Source organism: Taurulus bubalis, assembly GCF_910589615.1.
Source record: "Taurulus bubalis genome assembly, chromosome: 16".
Taxonomy (NCBI): domain Eukaryota; kingdom Metazoa; phylum Chordata; class Actinopteri; order Perciformes; family Cottidae; genus Taurulus; species Taurulus bubalis.
The window spans coordinates 9251607-9277428 of record NC_136604.1 but is presented as its reverse complement, the minus strand read 5'-3'; the positions used below and the strand labels follow the sequence as shown (position 1 = coordinate 9277428).

Below are 25822 nucleotides of genomic sequence, written 5' to 3'. Positions count from 1 at the left end.
ATTAAAGCAAGTTACTTCCACAGGGTGCAATTTGTAGCTTGTAAAGATTGTAATTAGGTCATTCCCAGTTTTAAAATAACTACGAGTGACTTGGCACGAGTAGTTTTAGGAAGTTTGGAAGTAGTACTCTATTGTTTTTTCTTTGGTAGCTAAAGGTAAAGTGTCCGTGTGTCAGAGTGGGTGCACTTGTTTTCTCATCGCGTGCATGCCCTCCAACATGCCTCCCCAGAACACAGAGGCCGACGCCATGCAGGTCGGATCTCTGGTGGGCGGGGTTAACGCCAAAAACACCACGGCATCAGGCTCGGACAAGAAGAAAGGAGGAGCAGGAGGTGAGAAGGATGGATTGGGAGGCGGAGGTCGAGGAGTGGAGGAATCAGCGAGCGAGGGATCGCTCGAAGGCATACCCTTGAAGAGATGGGTGATGCACGGGGCCGTGATGTTCGGCCGGGAGTTCTGCTATGCCATGGAGACGGCGCTGGTGACGCCTGTGCTGCTGCAGATAGGTGAGTAAATAATTCACATGCACACACAGATTTACAGTTGTGAATATATAGTTATTCAGTTTGAAATGTTCACATTTAATGACAAACACAAGTGATAAATACCAGAAGAGATTTCTCTTCAGTCGTCTGCTACTGTTCTCACTTTCATCTGGCTTTACACACCCTCTGACCCCCGAAATCAAAGTAGAGCATCTAATCCTCACCTAGCAGGCTCCTAGTGGGCCGTCTGTTTTACTCAGTCTACATAAAACATCAGTATTAAAACTAGGGATGCATCTATAATCAATTTCGTTATCCATTAATTTTTTTTTTATTAGCTATATCAAATGTCAGAAAATAGAGACAAATTGTCTGTAACAATTTCCGAAAGTTCAAAAAGATTTCTTCAAATGTCTTGTGTTATCCGACCAAAAGTCAAAAAGCCAAATATAATCTGATTTGTATTATTATTTTAAAAATCGTCACAGTGGAGAAGCTGAAACCATTGAGGACGAATTAATCAAAGTGTATTGTCTTCTTTCAGGATATGAACAGGATTCAGGATTGTATCTGTGTTAATCGTCATATTTAGAATACAACCTGCCTGCAAACTTAATATAGTTTGTGATAAGGAACAGCGAGTCATGTTGTTTGTTCTGACGTTGTTCTGGCATTTAAGAGGACACCTTAGCAGCTAACTTTAAGCCAAGTCCTGGTCACCTTGTCACCATTTGATCTGTCTGGAGATTAGCTAGATTGCTGTCACACACACACACACACACACACACACACACACACACACACACACACACAGACAGATATCCAGTCGCAGTGGGCTTACTGTCATTTGCACCTACATCGTCTTTGACAGAGAATTCGACAAGTCCAATTTCGTCTGGAATACACTGGAGACCTCATGGGAGATGGAGAGGGTGTGAAAAGAGTGAAAAGGAGGAGAGGAGGGAGGCAAGAAGGGGACGAACATGAGAGTGAGAAGGGGAGGTAGAGAGAGAGAGAGAGAGAGAGAGGGAGATAAATGGCTGAAACAGCCGTAACCTTGTTTATAATTCAAAGTCACTTCCCATGCAATCCTCCCTCCCCCCTTCCTTGCCTTCCTTTTCTCTCCCAAATCTCTCCTTCCCCCTCTGTGGCGTAGTGTGATCTCCTAGCTTACATAACCAAGGCGACATGAGTGGCAGGACGCTCTGTGGCCACCGTGAGTCCTGGCTGACTCACCCAGGATGAGCCACCACACGGAGAAAGGCTTCAAAACATTTCCAACGTTCTGTTATTTCCAAAGGAAGGAACTGAGATATTTCAAATGTTGAAAAGGAAGTGTCTATTATGTCTAATATGTTATGGCATTAGAAGTATAGGATTCTTAAAAACAATGTATACCTTGGAATCATAGTCACTGTAACCATAAATAAGGCTTGTCTCCTGTTGTAGTATCAGACCAGTGCTGTTGCTGCATGTTTTTGCTCAAATTTTTGCCTTGGTTTAGCTGCCCGAACCTATTTTATTTATTTTTTTAGATCAGGATGTGTCTGAGCCCCGCTTAGTACGGAGCCGCTGAGAGGTACAACTGCCACAGATTAGTCTACTGAAATGAATAATACAAGAACACACTGCGCAGTGGTTTTTGGTGTCTCGCTGAGATTCATCGCTGGTTTGGAGAGTTAATCCAGTCAGGTTCGTCTTTTCAAGTCAGGCTAATTGGCTGCTGCTCAATTTGACCTTTTTATACTGATCATAGATTGCCTTCCAACCATGAATTATGAAGTAGATAGCATTCAGTCGAGCGCAGTGCAACATCTTGCAATTCTATACTAATTAGGAGATGCACATTACTGATACAGATCTGCTCGGATTGCAGCCATTGTTCAAGAGGACAGCACATTATGAAAAAGTATATTTTTCAGTGCTTGGTATCTGGAGTGACCACCCACCTACAAATTTGGAAATAAGACAACCCTGTCTGTTTTTTGGTGGGCTATCTAGATAAGAAAACATGTGATTCAACAAGCCATTCAGATTTCTAAGTCAAATGGAGGCTCAGTAAAATATACCGCCCTCCAACTGAGTATCTCCACCCAATACAGCCCAGTCTGCTCAGCAGGTATGTGAGTCCATGCATCGATCCGATATCACGTTTTCATAATATTTATCAGCTCCGCACTAGAACAACAACAACATCATGTGTCACTGTATACAACCTACCCGATCTGCCCTGCACATGTTCAAACTTGCACTGCACACCTATTATAGGTGTATATATTTTTATGATGCCACATTGTGAACAACATATCTGTGTTGAAATCAGAAGTACGAGAGCTTTTTAACGTTAGCTGTTAGCAGCCGGTGGGCAGCATTGTCTTGCTTGGCTAAATAACTGAGCTAACAACTAACGTACAGAGGTTACATTTAGTTTCCTTGTGATACATTCAAGGTCCATTGAGAAAAAAATAAGTTTTGTGCAAAATCGAATTATAAAGTTGTCATGATGGGTTCAAATGTAATCGTATGTAGTTTTTTTGCAAGAAATTAATCATTTAGAGAAAGGAATTATGACCTGTTTGGCTTTTTTCTCACTGCTATCAGATCAGCATTTTGGAAAGATTTTTCTTCCTGTCCTGAGCAACATTTCTTTGTTATTACTTCGTGCCACTTACCAGTTCTTGTGAAACACGATCAGCTGGTTTGTGTTGTTAAGATGTATTCATGCTTTTAGCCTGCTAACAGACAAATAGACCTAGTGAGATGGGCAGGAGTCCAAGTTTTGGGATAACAAATATTGCCCCCCCTCCATGTGCTTAATGCTCTATGCATGCTGGAGACTGACTGTAGCTACTGGAATTAGCTGGTTGGCTCGCCCTGAGTGAAACCATTGTGTGTGTATGTGCATGTAGCCCCACAACACTGGGGTCAGAAAAATGAGTTTGTTAGAGTGTGTGTTTGTGTGTGTGTGTGTGAAGCAGGCACAGTTTGGTCAAGGAGCTAATATTTACAAAACCCAGAGAAAGGATAATAACTTCTACCTTACAAGGTGTGAAGAACATGCAGAGCTCTTTTCTGTTAGTTTTTTCTCTGAACTCCAGGCAGCAGTCACTCAAACGTCATGCTTTCCCCTCAAGGCATGCACATCATGAGTACTGACACGCCATGTTTTCCAACTTGGTCTTGCTTCTCTTTCAAACCAGTGAGATAGGCACAGATATATATATATATATATATATATATATATATATATATATATATATATATGTATATATATATATGTATATATATATATGTATGTATGTATGTATGTATGTATGTGTATATATATATATATATATATATATATATATATATATATATATATATATATATATATATGTATACGTATACGTATATATATATACATATATACATTTTAAAAAATGATTTAATGCTGCTTAAAGTGAGGTTAATGATAAGAACGGGATTAAGAGTGATGACAAGGAGGGAAAAGAAAAGGAGTGGAACAAGGAGGCAAAGATCACAGCCGGTGGGTTTTGTCGTTCTTTTTGGTGAGACCGTTCAATCATTGCTGTCAGTGATGTAAAGTTAACTTCAACAAATATAACAAAACATGTTTGTGAAGAACATTACCAACCTTACCAAGGTTGAGAAGTCCCTTTGACTACTATTGCTGCCTACACCTCTTGTTTTATAAAACGTGAAAAAAACTGCTGTGATGAGAGAATTTCTACTCGTCTTTGATACAAATTACCTTATGTGTTCGACTTAAGAGTTCTTGATAGTGCAGCAATGTATCTTATATTTTGATTTATGTGATCCTCATTCAAATAATTCTTGAGAAAGTTGACTTTCTTTTAGAAACTAGTTGAAGGACAGGACATTGTGAAGGTGACCTAAAGAGCGCCTTTTCACAATTAGTCTTAATCTCTTTATTTTTATTTGTTTGACTAACCGGCTGCGCATGCAACACTGCCTATGACATCAATGTGGTACCCAAAACAGGCCAGAGCTGGCAACTTTGCAGCATTGTTGTCCTTCTTTGGAGGCCTTCTTGGCTTCACTAAAGGAGATTACTACAATCCAACTGGATATGCCCTCCTATTAAATCAGGTTATGTGGCTGAAAACCTCAGCTTACTGTAATAGTGTCTTGACCGTTACGTTATTCAATTTCCTTGGATGAACCAGCCACAGTTGGACACCCAAAATAATAGTTGCATATCAGGACCCTGATGCATCTAGTCTGATCAATTTAGTGAGCAGATGTGTACTATGATGTAGATGCAATTTCCCCACTATAAAACACTGCAGTAAACCCTGAAGTTAACCAAAAGGTAGCCAGATCCTGGTAGCATGTTAGCATGTTAGCATGCAACACAGTGGACCAGTGGCCTTCTGCTGTCAGTGCCTGCGGCTTTAGAAATACAAGTCCAGAATGCTAGATTCAGTACAATGCAAAAAAGCCATCTGGTTTTGTCGTGCTATGTTTATTTTGTTTGATTTTAGCAATTTTAGCTGCCACATCCAGTGTTTTTTAAATGCTAACTTTCCATTGTAATCTAACATCAATGCCTCCGTTGAATGTAACTAAATGGTAATTTATACAGCGTTCTACAACATTTTTGTTTCAACGTTGCATGTAGGTCTTCCATGCTATTCATTGTGCAGCAAATCAGTTTGATCTTGCATTGCTAGCATCCCAGGTAACCTAATCCACTGAGTGATCCTATCATGTTAGCTGGTCTAATCTAGCAGATGACCTTGCAGACAGAGTAATACTGAGTTATATAAATGACTGGCTTGATGTCACACTGTGACTAATCACCATAATCTGACCGAGTCATTCATGGGACAGAGGAGGTGAAGGACAGGTGAATAGATAAATAAAATGTTCATATATGAGGAAGCAACAGATGCAAGCATGTATCAAGGTCAGATGAAACGCTGTATGTGGGATGGGAAAGAGAAAAACATCTTTTTAGAGTTAAGTGAGAAATAGGAGACACTCACAGTGTGAATTGTATTCCTGCCAGCTCGAGAGAACCTTTAACCGCAATCTTCACTCCTCCGTGTGTCTTTCTGCAAAAGGGAGAGAGACAAAAACACCAGTCTAGTCAGTTATTTAAAAGCCTTCCTATTCATAGCACTTTATATAATCGCTGCAGTAACTTTGTTCATTTATTAATGTTATTGCTGTACACACGTGGAGACACAAAAGGGTTTTAGAGAGGGTTATTTGCTAACATCACCACTACTGCAGAGCAGGGTTATTGGTGCCATGCTGATACAAGGGGAAAAGCACAAGGCAAACAGCAACACTAGTATGATTTTTGTTGTTGTTATTTTCAGCATCTAAAAGTCACCAGAATGCGGGAAACAGAATCTCTGAACCCCAAATCTTTGGTTGTTTATGTTTGTGGTGTGAATGCAGAGTCAGCAGAGGCTTTAGTCTTTAAGACAAAGCCATGTTATGTGCGACCATGGAGTGTGCATGGTTGTCCATGCAACAGGCGATAAGCTAGGTATGTGTGAGCTATTAGTGTAAGATATGTGAGGCATGCAGAGCTGAATGTGTGTATTTGTTTGTCAGCACATTGTTCCCATCTCTCCCCCTCCAGGGAGGTGAAGTCATCAAAAACAAACCACCACAGAGCTCTCAGGTGATGACGAGGGACAAAGAAACACCAGGGAAAGCAAATTCTTCAAAACGGGGGTCGCAAATTACAAATATCTCCATAATGTTGTTATGATATTGCTTTGCTCAATAAACAGTTAAATCAATCATTCACTCTCATTTGTCCCAAAAGGGCAATCGGTGGTGAAACAGAAACATAGGATAACATACAAAGCACACAAACACATCATATATAAGAATGTTTCTATTTTTAAACCATTTAAAAATAGGTTAAATTATGAGTACAATAATAGAATATCAGGAAATATTTAGACCCTGAGGAGGAGTCTTTTTTTCATGAAGAATGACTGCATCAGTTTAAACATTTATACATCAATTCATATCCACAAAACAAAACATTCCCTTGCTCAAGTCAATCCAGTCGAGGGGTTTGTTGCTCAAGCTTTAATTGGTTTGGTATGGCCAGTAGCGTATGACCAGCAGCATATGACCAGTAGCGTATGACCAATAGCGTATGACCAATAGCGTATGACCAGTAGCATATGACCAGCAGCGTATGGCCAGCAGCGTATGACCAGTAGCGTAGGGCCGCTATGCGAGCTAACCTTAGATGGATATGCAACATTACTTTATGACTTTGACATACATGTTCTTCATCTCTTTCTGCTTTACATTTGATTTGAAAAGTTATTACTTGGTTATTTTCGGATATTTTCAATGAATAAACATGAAATGATAATTATAATAGAAGAGTAATTTTGCTAATTGTGAAGTGACATCAAAATTGTGATCATTGACTTGTAAATGAATTCACTTCACTCCACAAAACGGGTAGAGTTTCTGTGTGTTGGTGTAGTAAGCCGTATGTGGGTTATCAAGCTCCCATCACAGATGTTGTGTTTAAGAAGATTCACATGGCCTCAGAAGGCCCAATACGGGAATGAATCAGACGTAAACACAACACCCACACGGCATGAACACTTCCCCTCAGCTCGCTCAGAACATCACAGCCAGTAACCTCCGAGCTCAGCAGTGATCTCAGCACAAGGCTAATGGGACATAAAGCTGCTGCGAATAATTCTCCTCCCCCAGTGTTTGAATTGCACAGCGGCACTCCTTCACATGATGAAGCGATTAATCATAACTGCACCCTGATCCTCAGGCTGTCAAACGAGAAATATCCATCGAAGATAAAACAAATATGTAATGTTAATATAGTTGTATTAACACATGTTTACAACAATATAATAATAATTGAGCTATTGTTGTAAACATGTGTTAATACAACTATATTAACATAACATATTTGTTTTAAAAAATATTGTGCAAAAAATACATTGTGAGCAAAAATAATCTTAATAATAGTCACAAAATTGGGCCCAGAGTGGTTGTACTGTCGATATAATATACAGTTTTTATACATCATTTCTGTGTCCATGTCATTTCTTTTGTTTATGTTTCATAAAGTGCAGAACAAGTTGGACTGGTAGTACAGCAGTGAGTCGAACAGACTAGAAAATCAATAAAAAACGAACACACACGCACACACACACACACACACACACACACGTAACACACACACAACTGCCCTAATAGCAGCAGCCAGTGAGAGATGCAGTAATGGCTGGCCTCAGGCTTATTTTATATATGTGTGTATTTAAAAAGAGAAAAACATCTGCTATCTCTCACTTTGACAGTATATAGCTTGAAGGAAGGATGGAGTGATGGATGCTGACGAGACTAATCTTGTGCGGACTAAAATGATGGACGTGGGAGTAATTTAAGCACAAGATCTGTTTGCTCAGAGAAAAGTAGTGGGCTGATTGTCAGATTGTTGTGGGCTCTCACCAGCGCTCCATGTTTCCTTGTTTACAACAGGAAAATACTATATATTTTTACCCAGGAAGGTATTAAAGGTCATACGCTTTGCCCACAGTCTAGTTTGCTATCATGGTATTAATTTGCGTGCAATACAAATTAAGGAAGAACTTTTTATATATATATATATATATATATATATATATATATATATATATATATATATATATATATATATATATATATATACAGTCTAGTTTACTATCATGGTATTAATTTGCGTGCAATACAAATTAAGGAAGAACTTTTTTATATGTTTGAAAACATTACTTCTAGCAACATTGCCATAAGGTATGTCAAACATAGTGACCAATGCCAAGTAGGTCTTCATGGCTAACACACAATTATCAGCCAAATGTGATCCTTTGTTTGCTAATTTAAAAAGCACTATGCACTTATTTAAACGTTAAAAGTACAGTCTTCACGACCTCAGTGTTGTTCTCTTAGCGGTAATTGCAGGTGTGTTTTGGGATCTCACTGTGCGCTGGTTAGGATTTTTGACAGAAATGTTGCCACAGATTTGCATTTCTGTCATTTTTAATTGACACCTGAAGGCAGCACTATAACGAGAGTTTTTGCTGACCTACTGTATTTGCGGTTACATAAAATGACTGACTGATTGCTGCTGATCGGCTTGATCGATCGCTTTTTTTGGAAGTGAAAGGGCAGTCGGTGATGCTGTTTGGAGCTTCCTGTGTGATAGGGCAGTCTCAGTCTGAGGGCCCGCCTCCCTGCTGTCAGTTACATATAGTTTGTTTATTAATGGTGGAGGCATTAAAATAGAGCTGAATAAATACATTCAGACATTTGTGGATCAGCATTCACCAGATTTCACACCTTAAATTTCTTTCTCAGTTTCAGTCTCTCCCTCCGTCTGTGTCTCTCTCAGTAGGAGGTAGCCAGTTTACTGCAGTGGTGTTACATAACTCTGCTGACTAGGAGCAGCTGTGTGTGTGTGGGTGTGTGTGTGTGGGTGTGTGTGTGTGTGTGTGTGTGCGTGTGTGTGTGTGTGCGTATAAGCTTGCTTCATGCAATTTGAATGCCACCTTTTTCCATAGTAAGAACATTGGTGTGTGTTTGTTTTATTTCTAAATGAATTTAAAAATAAGCAGTTTTAAGCTATACGCTGATTCTCCTCCAGCATTTGAGGTATCATTTTCTTTTACCACCACTATTTTCTTTTCAGCATTGATTGGTTGATTGTCAGTTTGTTGTTGTGCGCTGAGTCACACATAGCTCAGTATTTCATGCTGCAGGCACTTTGTTAATGATGACCTTGCCTGTGCAGCTTGTTGAGTCTGTGTGTGTCTGTTATATGATTGATGTTCTCGCCATTTCTTATTTCTTGGAAGTACAATGACTCACTCCTTTCTTACCTAATCTCTCTCTCTCTCTCTCTCTCTCTCTCTCTCTCTCTCTCTCTCTCTCTCTCTCTCTCTCTCTATCTCTCTCAATTCAATTCAAAGTGCTATATTGGCATGAAAGTTAAAAAAAGACAATATTGCCAAAGCTTTAAGATAACAACATTACAGTAAATAAGTTAAAAGAAGAAAACAGTTGTGTTTCTTGAGACAATAAAATGGTTATTGATTGTGTGTCTGCATATGTGCATGCGTGTGTGTGTGTGTGTGTGTGTGTGTGTGTGTGTGTGTGTGTTTGTTGGTCATTCACTGTCCCTCAGGCTGTGACAAGACAGAATATATTGTGAGGCAACATCTCTCTCTCTCTCTCTCTCTCTCTCTCTCTCTCTCTCTCTCTCTTTTTAAATACTTGATTCAATCTCAGGAGCGTTCACTAAGTTTCACAATTATCTGCAGGCTATGTAGAAAGCAGTTAGTACTTTTACAGGTTCTATAAAGCGTCTGCACCCTCCATGAATTCAAACTAATGTTTTTATTGTTTCACCACTTTGATTCACTATGGATTAATGCAGCTGTTCACACAGATCATCAGAAATAAATGCACAAGATGATTTATGTCAGGCACAAAAACAGAACTAGTCTGCGTCTGTCGTTTGATCTATAAAATGAGAGTTAGTTCCTTGAGACATACGGCTTATTGTTGTTTTTCATTTTGTTTTATTCAATAACATCGCTTCTATCAGAGATGTTCACTCATTATATTATGTTAACTCTGTTTATTCAGTGGCTGCTGAGGTACTGGCCTTATAAACATTGCTTGTAAAGGCCAAGTTTTGTGCTGAACTGAACACAACAGTTTGTGCAAAAGCATTCTGGGAAATGAAGTCAATGGTCAATCATTTACATCATTTCCCAGAATGGAAATTCTGGGAATTTTTAGGACTATATACATTTTAAATGAAAAAAAGACGTATTGTTTTTTTTCCTCTTTTGTTCACACATGTTGCTCATGTAGCCGTCAACATGAATCAATTCTCAAACACCTGACCAAAGTATTGCTGGTGCAACAGTTTCATGTTTCCATACATATTAGGTATCTGATTATCCCTCTCTAAGAAGAGGAATAAACAGAAGCGATCTAGTTAGTTGGAGAGACACAGATGGGCCTGCTGCTAGTGTTGGCATAAAACCTGCAACCAGATGCCTATCAATAATAGAATATTGATGTAAATATTTCAAATGTGCTTCCAAAGTCCTTCTGTGGCATTGCTTCCCTATCTTTCCTCCTCTCTGAATGCTACACCTGACTCAGTTCACATGTTTTGTTTAGTCAAAAACACCTGCTTCCTCCTTTCCTTTCCTCGTGCTCTCCGTCCCTCACTCTCTCGCTCTCACCCTCCTTCCTTCCTGCCCACTTTCTCCCTTCGTGACCTCTGGCCTACTCTCACTTTCACACCATTTCTCCGGCTCTTTTCGGGAAACTTGTCATTTTTGTTGTGGTTTTCTCACGCTAGCGCAGGATATGGAGGGATTGTTTTGTGTTTATGGGAGAGTGGGAATGGGAGGGATGGGAACAGAGAGAGAGGAGAGAGGAGAGAGGAGAGATGAAGGGAAATAAGGAGAGAATGAGGTTGATGTTTGTCAGTTCTTTTGGAGAAAAGTCAGATTGTTGAGTTTATTGGAACTGGAAGGACTTTTGTGATGAGGATGATGAGAGCCTGGAGAACGAGAGATGGAGAGGTGTCGACGTAAGGATAGAGTGGTAGTAGCCTTTGTTTACCGGATAGGAAACACAATATTGTTATCATCATGAGAGGTGAAGTATAGTAGGAATGGAGGGGTTAGAGAAAATATTCATTCTTCCTGGCACATGATTACAGCTTGTAAAAGTGAATTTGTACTCACTGTGTAATTCAAATTACTCAAATAGACGGTGGTTGGAGATATTTTTGGGAGTCAGCGTATTAGACAAATTGCATTTCAAAACAAATCGTAGTGCAAAGTACAAAAACTGAAATACAATAATTATTTTTCAGGACTTCCTGAAAACAAGGAATTGACTGTTGTGATATTTGCAAGAGGGCTCATAGTAACATCAACTGATGTCAGTCTTCCTAGAAGGAGACAGTGGGCATCATTTGTTTGTAATACCATTTTATTTTAAATTTTTAAATTAGAACCACAGAATTTTACTTTCCTAAATGGACGTATTTCTGAGTGGCAGAGAGGCACACCGTGGAGAAACACACATGAAGTCTACGAAGAAGTTGGTATGAATGGATAGTCTGTACTCAGTCACAATGAGCTCCATATTTTGTGTGTGTGTGTGTGTGTGTGTGTGTGTGTGTGTGTGTGTGTGTGTGTGTGCGGAGGAATTGTCCATAGTAAAATGAGTACTTTGATGATAGATGGAGCAGATTGTACATTTTTCTTTCCCACGATCAATCAACAACAATCATTGCGCCTGCCGGCTTAAATCTGAACTTTTTCCGTCAGTCTCTCCATCTTTCCGGCTTTCTCCCTCTCTTTTCTCTATGTTTCCTCCCTTCTTGTCTGACCTTATCCTCTCCCTATTTTAACATTGCTTTCAACTTAATCCTTTCTCACACTCTCTCTTTACTCGACTCATTTATTTTCCCCTCTTTCTGAAATACTTCCTGAGTCATGATTCTCTCAGTATTGTTCCATGTCGGTGTGTGTGTGGGTACCTACAGTAAAGGAGAGTGTGTGGGAACTCAGCTATTATGGTAGGTGCGTTTGTCTGTGTGTGTGTGGGAACAGAGACATGTCTTTATTTACTTGCTGTGTTTCTTCTGTATCGTGTGTGTGTGTGTGGGGGGGGGGGGGCGGGGGGGGGGGGGGGGGGGCTGTTAAATAAGAACCAGTTTTCCTGTTTTTGATGTTGACAAACTTACAGACAGACTGATTGCTATCTGCTGCTTTGTCTCCTGTTTTATGGCTGTGCCACTGTTTGAGTTTAAACAGGTTGTGTGTGTATGTGTGCATACTGTCTTAATGTTCTGGTTGCGTTCACGTATAGCTTGATGTGTGTGTGTGCGACAGACAGCAAGGGGGAATACAAATAAATACAGAGAAACAAAGTTTTCCTTGGTTTGAACAAACCCCACAACAGGAAGCCCTATGTGAATGACACGGCCGTATTAGGAGCCAGGAAGTGAAGGTGATGGAGTCTCCGTGGTGACAGGGTTCCAAAGACGTGGTCACCACAGAGACAGGGGTCAAGCCGTGTTTATGACCCGCTCGTGAGAAACACAAAGGTCGACAGTTGTACAGCGCCTTTTAAAGTGAGGCAAAGCGCCAATGTGGCACAATAGATGCACAGCATGTATTCACGTTGTTGCTCTCTCATCACGTTTCTTGTCCTTTCTCCACTAACGACTAGCGACTAACATGATTGCAGTTCACTTCATACGCCTGTGTTCCTGTGGTTGCACGAGTGCCCCTTACGTTTGACAGTCAGACATCATTTAAACAGATGGGGGGAAATACCAAGATACTGTATATCTAGTAGTTACATAATCTGTTCTTTGGAAATCCTTTTGTTGAGGTTCGGGCTCTGCGTCACAGACTGTGAGAGGTCTACAGCCCATAATTCTTGTCATTGAGAAACAGGAGATTTATCAGCAGCGACGAAAACATGAAAATTACCATGATTGCAGCAGGGACGGTTTTCACATGACTGCAGCATTTTGCAAACAAACAAACTCCTTTCCAAACTTCAAAATGTTGACAACAGCTCCACCAGCATCACTCATAGACACCCACTGACTTGAGCCATGCAACATTTCCCTGAATTTACCAACCAAATGAGCACATCATACTGGATTTGCTGCCTCAGTCAGCAGGTAAACTAACCAGTCACACCTCAGACATTATAAGGTCTGATAAAGGATCTGGGCAGGAGGCGGGGACATTTTACTAAAGCTCTATATTGTTAGACTCTCTGTGGCACTCCATTATGATGTCCATGTCATTACATTACATTCTGTTTGAGAAATATGAAAATGCGTTTAAAATGTATTGGAGCCTAATGTCATCTCAATCACATGAGCTGCTCTCGGTCCCCAGCTTTCCATCTCTTTTGTTCACTGAGGAATAAATTGATCCAGAGCACTCTGTATTGTAGATGTAATAAAAATAAAATTTGTTTGAAATCACTTAATGTGATCCTCGTTGAATGGTGCACTTCCTTTTGCTTTTTACAGTGAAACAAACACACTGGTACCCTTTTAGAAATGAGCGTTGAGAAATAGACCTTTTACCACTGTTTAATTATGGTAATTTGTAAATGCCAAGACCTTTGTTTGAGGCATTTTTCAACTCTTAAATGTGTTCAAACTTTAAGCAGAGTTATTAATCATTATCTGAGCCAACTTAGGCTGCCGTACCTTCAAACTGAAGGCGGAAAGATTATCAAGAGTGGGACGAACTCCTGAGAAGATATTTTCAGACTCCATTTGAAAGGGATAGTGTGGCAGCCAAACGGCATTTAATGTATTTGTCTTCTTTATTTTTGATTAAGCTACAGTGAGACAGTGACGAAGTCCTGATTAAATTATATGCAATTCAGCTGACTTTAATCCTCTCAGAGACTGTCTGCCTCCTCCTCATCTTCATCCTCTTCCTCTTCCTTGAAGCAGCACAATTAAATCATGTGTCCAATGGCGCAGTCGGATGTAATTGTGTTATTTTGGTGGTGATAATGCCTGTCCGTGTAATGACTCAGGGATATGTTGAGAAGTTCTGTCGGTAAATATCTTTCAAAGCAAATGGTATCGGATATGTGTGCTATTTTTAATCATTTCATACGCTCATCTACTATCTAGTCCTGCTTTTCAACCCCCATCTTTCCTACCAGTTTCTTTAATAGAATTTACTGAAAAAAAGATGGGGTTTCAAAACAAATACATAATGTGTTTAAAACATTAACATTTCTGTGTTTTAAAATATTACATACTATCATTGACGCAGTTATGATCCCAGGTGTGTGCGTGTGCGTGTGCGTGTGGGCGTGTGTGTGTGTGTGTTTAAACGGCTTGCCCTGACAGACACCTTAATGAAAACTGGGCTTGATGACAGGTTTGTGTGTGCAGGGACTATTAAAAGCTATTAAAAGATGTTTCTGGAACAGTATTTCCTTTATATTATTGCATCCTGTGTGTTTACAGCTAAATGTACAAAGTTATTTCAATCATTCTAATGTGAGATCCTCTCTCATGCAACGTGTGTGTGTGTGTGTGTGTGTGTGTGTGTGTGTGTGTGTGTGTGTGTGTGTGTGTGTGTGTGTGTGTGTGTGTGTGTGTGTGTGTGTGATCTTCACCTGGTGTCTGGCGATGGAAAATTGAGGTACAAAGTACAAAATTACATGAAAATAACAGTCTAGGTTACGGTCAAGTCCAATCCATTGAATTCAGGAAATGGATTTTATATTTAAAATACTCAACAAAGGCTTTTTTTGCTTTTCGCCTGCATGACTTTCACTTACATTTTATGACGTTAATATGTTCAAATCAAGTCGATTTAAGTACCAGTATTCAGAAAAGACAGGAAAATGACGACAAGACTTTAAAATCTTTTGTACTTTTCAAAAGACGCAGGCCACATTAATGTATTTGTTTCATGCATGCTCATGAAAACACTAATCCTGATGGACAAACTGCTGTTGGTGATGTTTCTGTTGTGTCACAAAAACCCAAGAAACTTGATCACTGAGTCGCCACACTGCTGCTCTTTTTCTCTGCATTAACCAGCACACCAGAGTGAATGTTGTAGTTCTTTGTTTGATAATCCAGGGCGAGGGTTCACACAGGTGCTCCTGTTGCATATGGTTGCTGTGGCTTGTCTCCTTTTTTCCATCTGAGAGTGTTTTCACAGACAGCGTTGATAAAGGCCAGCCTCACGTTTAGACTTAAGTATTTGAGGCAACAACGCAACGGTCAATTTATGTTGCAGTATACTTCACTTGCAATGACTGCAACGACATTGTTCTCATAAGTAGCTACTTTTTTTTATCATATTCTAAATTATGTACAAATGAACATAACAACTGCAGGATACTGTTAACATCATTTTTGATAAACCCAGACAGTGATTATTATGATGTTTTTTCATTTTTGTTTTAAAAGGCCACTGGTTTTATCTTTAGCTCTATCTGGTGCAGTGACGGTTTGGGGCATTGTCCCTGTTAGAGATTCAATCAAATATAAAAAATAAATCCTGTTTTTGCAGTTTCGCATGAATCAAATGCACATCCTTGTTTTTGTAATATACAAAATAATTTGTTTATTTTAAACCAATCAAAATATAAACGATGCCTCTTGCTCCTACAAGATGCTACTTTAGCACCCCCTGGTGGATGCCAGAAAAACTCCATGGTCAAATCAGTTTATTGGTTATATTTGATTATCTTTGATTATCGATCTCAATGTAGATGCTAATCAAAGAGCTCACACCTGTCACTACCTGTCAGCATAACTGTCTATAACTCATCTGTCTGTCTGGGTGCAGGTCTTCCAGAGCAGTACTACAGTCTGACGTGGTTCCTCAGTCCGGTCCTCGGCCTCATGTTCACTCCTCTGATCGGCTCGGCCAGCGACCGCTGCACTCTGCGATGGGGCAGGAGGAGGCCGTTCATCCTGGCTCTCTGTATCGGGACACTGATCGGAGTGGCTCTGTTTCTGAATGGATCGTTGATTGGTGAGTGTTTATTATTCAATATTTATATTCTGTGTGTAAATGGGAACTGAGAGAGAGCATATCAGTCATCCATTTATTTCTGCTCTCTGGGTCCTTTCATCAGCTGCAAACATCTAGTTAGTCAAGTAAACTAATGTTTACATAGAGTTTTTAGAAAGAAAAGCTATTTGCAGTTTGTCCCTATTTCACAAAGAAATAAGCAACAACGGACAGATTTAATCACGCTAAAGACAAAAGTAAAAGAAAATAGTATTTATAAATCACAGAAACATGGCATAAAAATGCAGCGGTTTGCTTTGTGCCATCTGCTGAATGCTGTTATCTAAACCACTTGAGACTTTCACAACCTCAGTGGGAAATTAACCTTTGACAATCCAGACGCTGTTGTTTTTACCCATCATGCACTAGTGCCACAGAGGAACTAAAAGAACAGGACAGCTTCTTTCAGCATCACTTGCTGAAAGCTTTCCCGCAGGGTCATGTCCTTATTCAGAGACTGATTAAGTCACCCTCAGTCTGACCCTCAGTTTATTAGTCATCTAAATGTCAAGGTCACACACAACCAATCCAATCAATCAAATTGATCAGTTGTCAATCATGCCTCACAGATATTGATCTCTTGGTCAACTACATTACTATAATTCCGGTTGTAATGTAATTAACCACATCTGTCTACACACACACACACACACACACAAACAAGCTGATTGATTTTGCAATCACTAGCTTTTTTTAAACATCACTTTTTTTATCATCAAAACCTTCTGGTTCACTTTTAAAAATGTTGTTACACAATAACATATTGGGAGAAAGAGATGAAGAATAACCACTGATCACAATCCACTAACCACTGACTTTATAGTATTGACCTGTAAGCTTTGGTCCAGTTATTTATCTCAGTCTCATGGCATAAAAACAGAGCGCAATTAACAGCTCAAACACATATCAAGATTTTTAACAGCAGTTAATAAACCTGTTTAGCCCGGAGAAAAATGTATATGTTTATTTATAAACCGTGATCACATGCTGTTTTTCCCCACATTTGCATGTGTTGCATTAGAAACCAATGTAATTGCATCTTCATTCATAGATTTTTCCCTCCTCTCTTGCCGTAGTAGTAAGGATATACTGCAGATACTGTTCACTTTTACTGTTTGGTAGCCTTTGGAGGTCTAATTAGTTCTCTAAGTATTTCTGTATGTAACATGTAAATATAGTCTACGATATAATCTCTGTGTGCTTATCGTTTTAGTATAACCTCAATTAGCATTTCTCCATTGACATCACTGTTAAAATTAGCTTAGACACTAACTAGTCAAGTGAGTCATGTTAATTACCTTTTCTGGCCTGATGGCTTTATGCTAAATCATACCTTAACATTCATGTATATGGGTAGTTTGTACGGTCATTTTCATACAAAATAAGGAAAAATTCTCACTAAAAACCCTAAACTCTACTCTAGATTGCTGTGTCTTTATTTCATGGATCATATGTTAGCTTTATGCTAAGCTAACTTCTAGAAGCAAGACCAGAACACCTGCTTTATTCTGTGTCATGCTTAAGTATCAAACCAGACCTTTTATTATTAAAGAGTATTCTGAATACAATAATATTGTACATGACTCAGATCACACAAGTATACATTACATTTTCTGTAACTAAGCAACCAATCCACATTCTGTTTACAAGGATAGTCATCTGATTTGAGTCATCGATGATCAAAGTTACTGTAATACTAGTGAAGATAGTGCTCTCGCTCCCTAACCCCTGAGCTAGAGCACTCTCTTCACTAGTACAGTAGCTGTGATCATCGGTGTCCTACCAGTAAGCTTCAGCGAGACCACTGAACTACTGTGGAAACAGGCCAGACACAGTCTGTCTAGGAGAGGAGAGCACTCTCTTAACTAGTCCAGTGAAGAGGATTGCAATGGAATGGTGAAACAAAAATGAGGGATGTGCTGTCCTGACTTTTCCTCACCACCATCTTCCTGTAAACACAATTATATCATTTGAACTCTAATTCCATGACTGAATGTTTAATAATTATTTCACTGACGCCCACACTAAAAAGTAGTGTGTGTCCTCATCTCTTACACATCAGCAGAATGGGAAACCTGTGGGATCCTGACACTCTGTCTACACATGCAGCAAGCTAGGCGTTATTGTTTCTGCAACTGCTTTAATGTGAGCAGACTATAGCAGCTCGCTAACACATAGCTTAACATTAGCTTTCATCATAGTTTTAGTTATCAGCTGCATCCCTGGTAGACGTAGGGTGCTAAAATAATCCTTTGACATGCTGAAACCTGATGTTATCAGCTCGCTGCAGGCATGTTGTTGGTGTTACAGCCCTTTGTTGCATGTATTCTCTCCTGGTACGACTGTGTAGTTAACAAAACATCGTTTTGTCTCTGAATGTAACTTGTGCGTCAAACCAGGCAAAGGGAAGTCAACCACATGTGATTTTAATAGAGTACACATTATTATGGATTAATTGGTGAACAGCACGCTCAATATTTAGAGCCCATGTGGTGTTAATTGTAGGGAATACACCATGTATTAGTGGCTGATCTAGTATCTTGGATGTCATTTGAGATGATAATTGCGTCTTAAACTGAGGAGCCTTTTTTTAAAATAGCCAAATTAATAAAGAATGAAGTGTCACAGGCAATTGCTTTGTTGTCTGTTCGGACTTTTAAGAGAGAAAAGACACTGTGAAGAAGAATGTTGTTCCCAATATGTGTTTTTGCAATAGCAGGTGTAGTGTTATTGGTCACCACCTTAGTATTTCCCACAACAGACGGTTATCGTTATTGGTCTTGAAAATCCCATATTGGTGCATCCAAGCCACATTATATAATATATTCAAATGTGGACCAAATGGGTGAATAAATGTACAGTGCAACAAGAGCCGACTTTAAATGTCTGTAAATAGAACGAAGTAAAATGAATTGTCAACGGAGTTATAAATAACAAGAACGAGAGCTGTGTGAACTGTTTTCTGTCAGCAGATTCTATTTAGTTCTATCTCCATTCTTCTGCACAGAGGTTGGCACTCGTTTTAGGGCGCCCGACTGTGTGTGTGTGTGTGTGTGTGTGTGTGTGCGTGTGTGTGTGTGTGTGTGTGTGTGTGTGTGTGTGTGTGTGTGTGTGTGAGAGAGCACCTTGCCAGTGGGGTTGACGTGGGAAAAAAACAGTAACCTGTATGGGAAGAATGAGAGATAGAGAGAAGGTGTATGTTCCCATGGTTATGTATATATGAATGTGTGTTAACATCACATTGTGACATGGGAACACTGTAGTAAACGTGTGTGTGTGTGTGTGTGTGTGTGTGTGTGTGTGTGTGTGTGTGTGTGTGTGTGTGTGTGTTGACATGGGAACACAGGAGCAGGCAGTTCACAGGGAAATGCTTCCTGTTTGCTTCCCTCTTTCCACCAATCACAATTCACTTCCTGTCTGTGTGCCTGGCTCTAGTCTAGTGAGTAGTGCCGCTCCATTGTCCCACACATACACACATACACCTATACACACACACACACACACACACACACACACACACACACACACAAACACACACACACACACACACTGCTGTTACTTCTATGAACGTTTGTTTCCCCGGCGTTAATGGAAGTCATGCTGCGTCACACACACACACACACACACACACACACACACACACACACACACACACACCCTCACACACTCTCTCTCTCTCACTCACACACATTTACATGATCCTCAATCACTGTGCTCATGCATCCATACTATTTCACACTCAGACCCTGATACACAAACACAGAATTGAGCAGCTTGAGGGCAGGACTGGGTCTCACAAGGTCACACACATCATGCAAAACAGTATGGGAAATGTGCAGTGACCCCTTTTTGTATGTCTTTGTGGTGGTGCGCAGCTGTTGTAACTCGCTAATCAGTGTAATATTCCAGATGTGTTATATTTCCTACCTTAATATTAATTTGTAAAATTAAAATGTACATGTTTTTAGGTTTTTTGTTTGCTGAAATCCTGAATTTCTATTCAATTTCTGTAGATATTTATTTGTCTTTTTTTAACAATCATTGCATCAATGGTCACGGATATCTTAAAATGTGGACGAATAAATTAAACTTTCTACACGGTCATTGGTCAAATGTAGGGTTAAACACTTTACACAATTTGACCAATCTTTTTACTAAACAAAGCTTGTCTGTCCATCTCATCTGCCTTATTTTTATCCACATCTCTTTCTGTTAACTGTTCAACAATCAAACAGTTTTTATTGCTGGTTAGTTCATTGCAAAATGACAACAAACACGTATTTTACAGTTAAAACTGTTTGTCTATCCATGTCTTCCTCCATTAGGTCTGTCGATGGGTGACGAGCAGGGGAGACAACCAATAGGAATTGTTCTTACTGTACTGGGGGTGGTAGTGTTGGACTTCAGTGCAGACGCAACGGAGGGACCAATCAGAGCGTACCTGCTAGACGTGGCGAACACGGAGGAACAAGACATGGCGCTCAACATCCACGCTGCCTCAGCAGGTACCACTGACTTCTGACACACTGTCACATGATTTTAATATGGCAATGGTAGGTGTAATGCACTTAAATATACTTTGTAATAATTGTGGTCCTGCCAACATTAGGCACAATCTTTTTCTGTTTATGTCTCGTTTGTACGTCTAAACTTTGGTCCATGTATGCAGGTCTTGGTGGTGCGGTTGGCTACGCCCTCGGAGGTTTAGACTGGACGCACACCTTCTTGGGAAAAGCCTTCAAGTCCCAGGAGCAGATCCTGTTCTTCTTCGCTGCCATCCTCTTCTCCGTCTCCGTGGTGTTGCATCTCTTCAGCATCGACGAGCAGCGCTATTTGACCCAACATGACAGACTGGATCAGGTACTGTGTGTGTGTGTTTGCGTGTGTGTGCGTGTGTGTGCGTGTGTGTGTGTGTGTGTGTGTGTGTGTGTGTGTGTGTGTGTGTGTGTGTTCGAAATCTAAAATTAAATAGTAGTTTAAAAACAACAACCGTAAGACTTTGTTTTTCTGTCCTCACCAGGAGAGTCCGGATCGCACCAAACAGCAAGCATCCACCAATGGCAGGACCGGATATCTCGCCCCCAAGCTTGAATTGATTGGAGAGAATGAGACGATGAACAGCTACGATCTCTATGACCCCTATGGAGACAACCTGTCGGAACATGGGGATATGGACATGGACTTCCTAGAGATGGAGCTTGTGAGAAGTGAGTTCATAGACCCTTGCTTCTTTCGCTGAACCTTCAAAACCAAACAAATTTGTAAAAGGAAATCGGTTGCGGGAGGGTAATATCTGGTGGTCCTTTGTTTTCTAGGCTTAAAGAGCCAGGAAAGAAAACAATGATGCTATGTTCATATTTAGAGCTTATTTAGAGCTTATTTTCATCACAGTTGCCATTGCAGTAAAAGATTTGATTTCCTAATAAAACAGAAACAGTAGTCTCTGCCCTCTATGTGTGTACATATATATATATATATATATATATATATATATATATATATATATATATATATATATATACAGGACTCTCAAGTGTCACGCATTGAGCGTGACTGTCACGCATTTCGGTCTTAAGTCACGCCCTCCCGCCACAGATCGTATTTCTCACGCTGAAAAAAACTCTAGGCTATTTAATGTGCCGCAGCGCGCAAACATGACCTGGTCGCGCTGCCCTCACCATGGAGGAATCAAGCACGTCTCCCCCGAATCCCCTGGAGTTCTGCCGTGAGGTGCCACTCATCAGCCAATCAAAAAAAAGAAATGGGCTACGAATAGCCAATCAGAAAAACACATCTGTTGTATCTGGGTGAAATGTAATCCAGCAACCAATGAAAATAAAGCTAATAATAATATGGGGGGAAGGAGGGCTGGTCTGTGGGCATACGACATGGGCGGAGGCGCGGCCGGGGGGAGGGGGAAGATATGTCACTCTTACCTGTCTTAAAAACTTGAGAGCCCTGATATATATATATATATATATATATATATATATATATATATATATATATATATATATATATATATATATAGATATATCTATAGATATAGATATAGATATATCTATAGATATATAGATATATATCTATAGATATATATAGATATATCTATAGATATATATCTATGTATATATATATATATATATATACATAGATATATATATATATATATGTATATATATATATATATATATATATATATATATATATATATATATATATATATATATACACACATACTGTACATGCAAGTGGATGTAGAGATACATACATGGGTGTCTGCTAGGTCAATCTTTGCTAACTACTCTCTCTTCGTCTGTCTCCAGGTAAAAGTGACAGTGTTCTCGCCATGGCAGACGCCACTCTCGACCACCTGGACCACGATTCGTTTTACCTGTGCCACTTAGAGCCGTCCATCTTTGCTGACCGCCTCTCACCCTATCACGGCTCGCCTCCTGCGACTGGTAACTTGTTCAATCCAAACAACAGCACTCCGCCACGCCGGTTTGGCAACATCAGACGCAGCAGCAGTGCAGGAAGTCAGGACCTGCTCCAAACCAACAATCACCAAACACAAACCACCAGCCCCAGAATTTCCCGCCTTTCAGCTTTTTTACAGGAAATGGAAAATGATGACGGTCAGGAGGCGCTGCTGAACAACCAGCTCAATGAGCAGCGGACACTGAACGGGAGGCTGTTAGCCGGTGTGACCAACCCTGACACAGCGAGCACCAACGGGCTGAGCTCTAAAGGACAGGCACACCGTGCTGGAATGGTCAAAGGTTGGTATTTTCATGTTGTGTTTCATTTTCACATTTCTAGATTCAATAGAGGGATAACAAATAGTATTCATTCAAAAACATTTAATTATTAATGAGTTATCTAATTGTTTATTGCTATTTTAAGTGATGTGATAGAAAACAATTTTGGGGGACTTTTTACTGAAGTATTTGTATTGAATCTTGCTGATTACAACAACATATTTTAAATAATTAATTCACCTTTTATGGTAGCAGTATCATTGAGGAGATGAAGAGCTAGAGCCGTGCCAGTGTGCCAAGTGGACACAATATAGAAAAAAGGGGGGAAATTTGTTACCCTTAGTGTGTTTAATGCTTCTTAACCTCTGACTAATGATAATAATAAGAATAATAATAATAAACCATCACTTAATGTTGTCTCTTATTCCAGCTGCCAGTACTGGAGCCCCCATGCGGCAGTTGCGGCACCGTCACATCTTCTACCGCCAGCCGTCCTGCACCTTCTCCTACTACGGTCGAGTGGGGAGCCACCGCTACCGCCAGGCCAACGGCGCTTATCTCATCAAGCCGTCTCGCAGCATGAGCGACCTGTGCGAAGTGGAGGCCAGACACAGAAGGAGGCACAGACAGAGAAACAGACAGCGCAGCGGGAACACTAACTCCTCCAGTGGGGATACGGAGAGCGAAGAGGGAGAGGTGAGAAGGAATTTACCAACTCGAACTCCCTCATTTCTTTCTGATATGTTAAGTGTGTCTTTTTGGTTGGGTATTGTCTGACCTGGTCTCCTGTCTTTAGGTTGAGACCACAGTGCAGCTGCTGTGGCTCTCCATGCTGAAGATGCCTCCAGAGCTGCTGCGACTGTGCGCCTGTCACCTGCTCACCTGGTTCTCCATCATTGCTGAGGCCGTCTTCTTCACTGACTTCATGGGTCAAGTCATCTACCATGGAGATCCTACCGTACGTGAAACAGCAGCCACACACACACACACACACTAAAAGTGTGCCTCCACCTAGTTAATCCACAGCTCAGTTAAAAACTAAGCCTGTTTTTCTCTCCTTCAGGCTCCTCTTAACTCTACTTTGCTGGAGGATTATCACAAAGGAGTTCAGATGGGATGTTGGGGGCTTGTTATATATGCCATGACTGCTGCTACATGCTCAGGTAACACAAGCACACAGGAATGCACACAGTCTCATGCACACACAACTGTCTTAAAGGAACAGTGTGTAGGATTTAGTGGTATCTACTAGTGAGGTTGCAGAACACACCCTCCGCTCACCTCTTCCTCCCCAAGTGTGTGCTAAAATCTACGGTGGCCTTCAAGGAAAGTGAAAATGTCCATGGCCCTCCAGAGCCACGACTTTTTTGTCCGTTTTGAGCTGCTGTAGAAACAAGGGCGGACTCCATGAAGAGGGCTGCTTCGTATGTAGATATAAATGTCTCATTCTATGCTAATGATGCACAATGACTCTTAGTCTCATGTGATAATTAACATAGTATATTTATGCCCATAAATCCCACTTAATCCTGCTCACTGTTCCTTTAACTTGGCTTTAAAGTGCTCTTTTATTTTCGTCTCGACATTAAACTCTGGACTAACCACCTAATCTACCTTCTCCAGCTATCCTCCAGAAGTACCTTGACAACTTTGACCTAAGCATTAAGGTCATCTACATCATGGGAACGCTTGCATTTTCCATAGGTATAAACCACAGTACAGTAACAGAATAAAACAAAATAAATGAGCGAGCACCTGATAAATAACTTTTTATTTCCTCTTTATTTCCCTCCTTAGGAACAGCTGTTATGGCAATCTTCCCTAATGTGTATGTTTCCATGGGGATGATCAGCACCATGGGCATAATCTCCATGAGCATCTCCTATTGCCCGTATGCTCTGCTGGGACAGTATCACGAAATGAAACAGGTACAGACAGATTCAACTTGAAAATCCTTGTTTGTTAGTTTCAATATTAATCTTCCCAGGGACTACATATCATTCTGTATTACTGTATGGGAAAAGCTATTTTACTAATATGTAGCTTTTCATTAACTGTAACTGTCTCTGCCTTTTGCAGTACATCACGCACAGTCCTGGTAACTCCCGCAGAGGCTTTGGTATCGACTGTGCTATCTTATCCTGCCAGGTGAGTGATATTGTCGTAATGAAATCTTTGTGGCTTAGTCTTATATGTATGTGAAGTATATGTATACATACAGTACATGAGAATAAATATGTGTTATTTAATCATTTGCTATTTTGCAGGTGTACATCAGTCAGATCTTGGTGGCCTCAGCTCTGGGTGCTGTAGTCAAGGCTGTTGGCAGCGTTCGTGTCATTCCCATGGTGGCCTCTGGGGGCTCCCTCCTTGGATTCTTCACCGCCTTCTTTCTGGTCATTTACCCGTCTCCAAACAACGGGTGAGTTATTTTGCTGTCTTTAAAGGAATAGTTAGACATGTTTGGAAATACACTTTTTCACTTGCCGAGAGTTAGATACCGCTCTCGTGTCATTACGATAAATATCAAGCAGCAGCTGGTTAGCTTAGCTTAGCACAAGTCTGGAAACAGTTTGCCTGGCTGTCAGAAGGTATCAGCACCTTCAAAGCTCAGTTGTTGTGACTGGTTCCCGTATTTATGCTTAGTTAAGCTAACCGGCTAACTTGCTCTTGGCAAGAAAGCAAATACACAATTACCCAGATTGTCAAACTGTTCCTTAAGCCCCAAAACACAGTCTTAACAGTTGTGATTTTAATTATGATTGACAGGGATGGGGAATCAGCCAAAGCTTCAAAACGGTCCTTGTCAAAATTGGAAAATCACAATGGCAACAAAGGGGCTGTTACAGTGGTGACAGAGAAACCCAGCTTCCTGAAACTCAACAAGAAGGGCAAGGCAACCACCACCACCGCTTCCTGTCACACGGAGAACGAGTCAGCTCTGTGA

General features: G+C 40.3%; 1 protein-coding gene across 1 annotated transcript; it reads left to right on the top strand.

The window, feature by feature from the left end:
- Positions 1–205: 205 nt before the first annotated feature.
- slc45a4a (solute carrier family 45 member 4a) lies at positions 206–25822 on the top strand (the record flags this gene model as incomplete). Its single annotated transcript, XM_079232273.1, has 14 exons — positions 206–506; positions 15890–16078; positions 20443–20622; positions 20787–20977; positions 21138–21324; positions 22441–22896; positions 23306–23571; positions 23672–23833; positions 23939–24038; positions 24499–24579; positions 24673–24803; positions 24955–25023; positions 25143–25297; positions 25645–25822. 14 exons carry the CDS (start codon positions 206–208, stop codon positions 25820–25822), a joined length of 2646 nt encoding a protein of 881 aa, XP_079088399.1.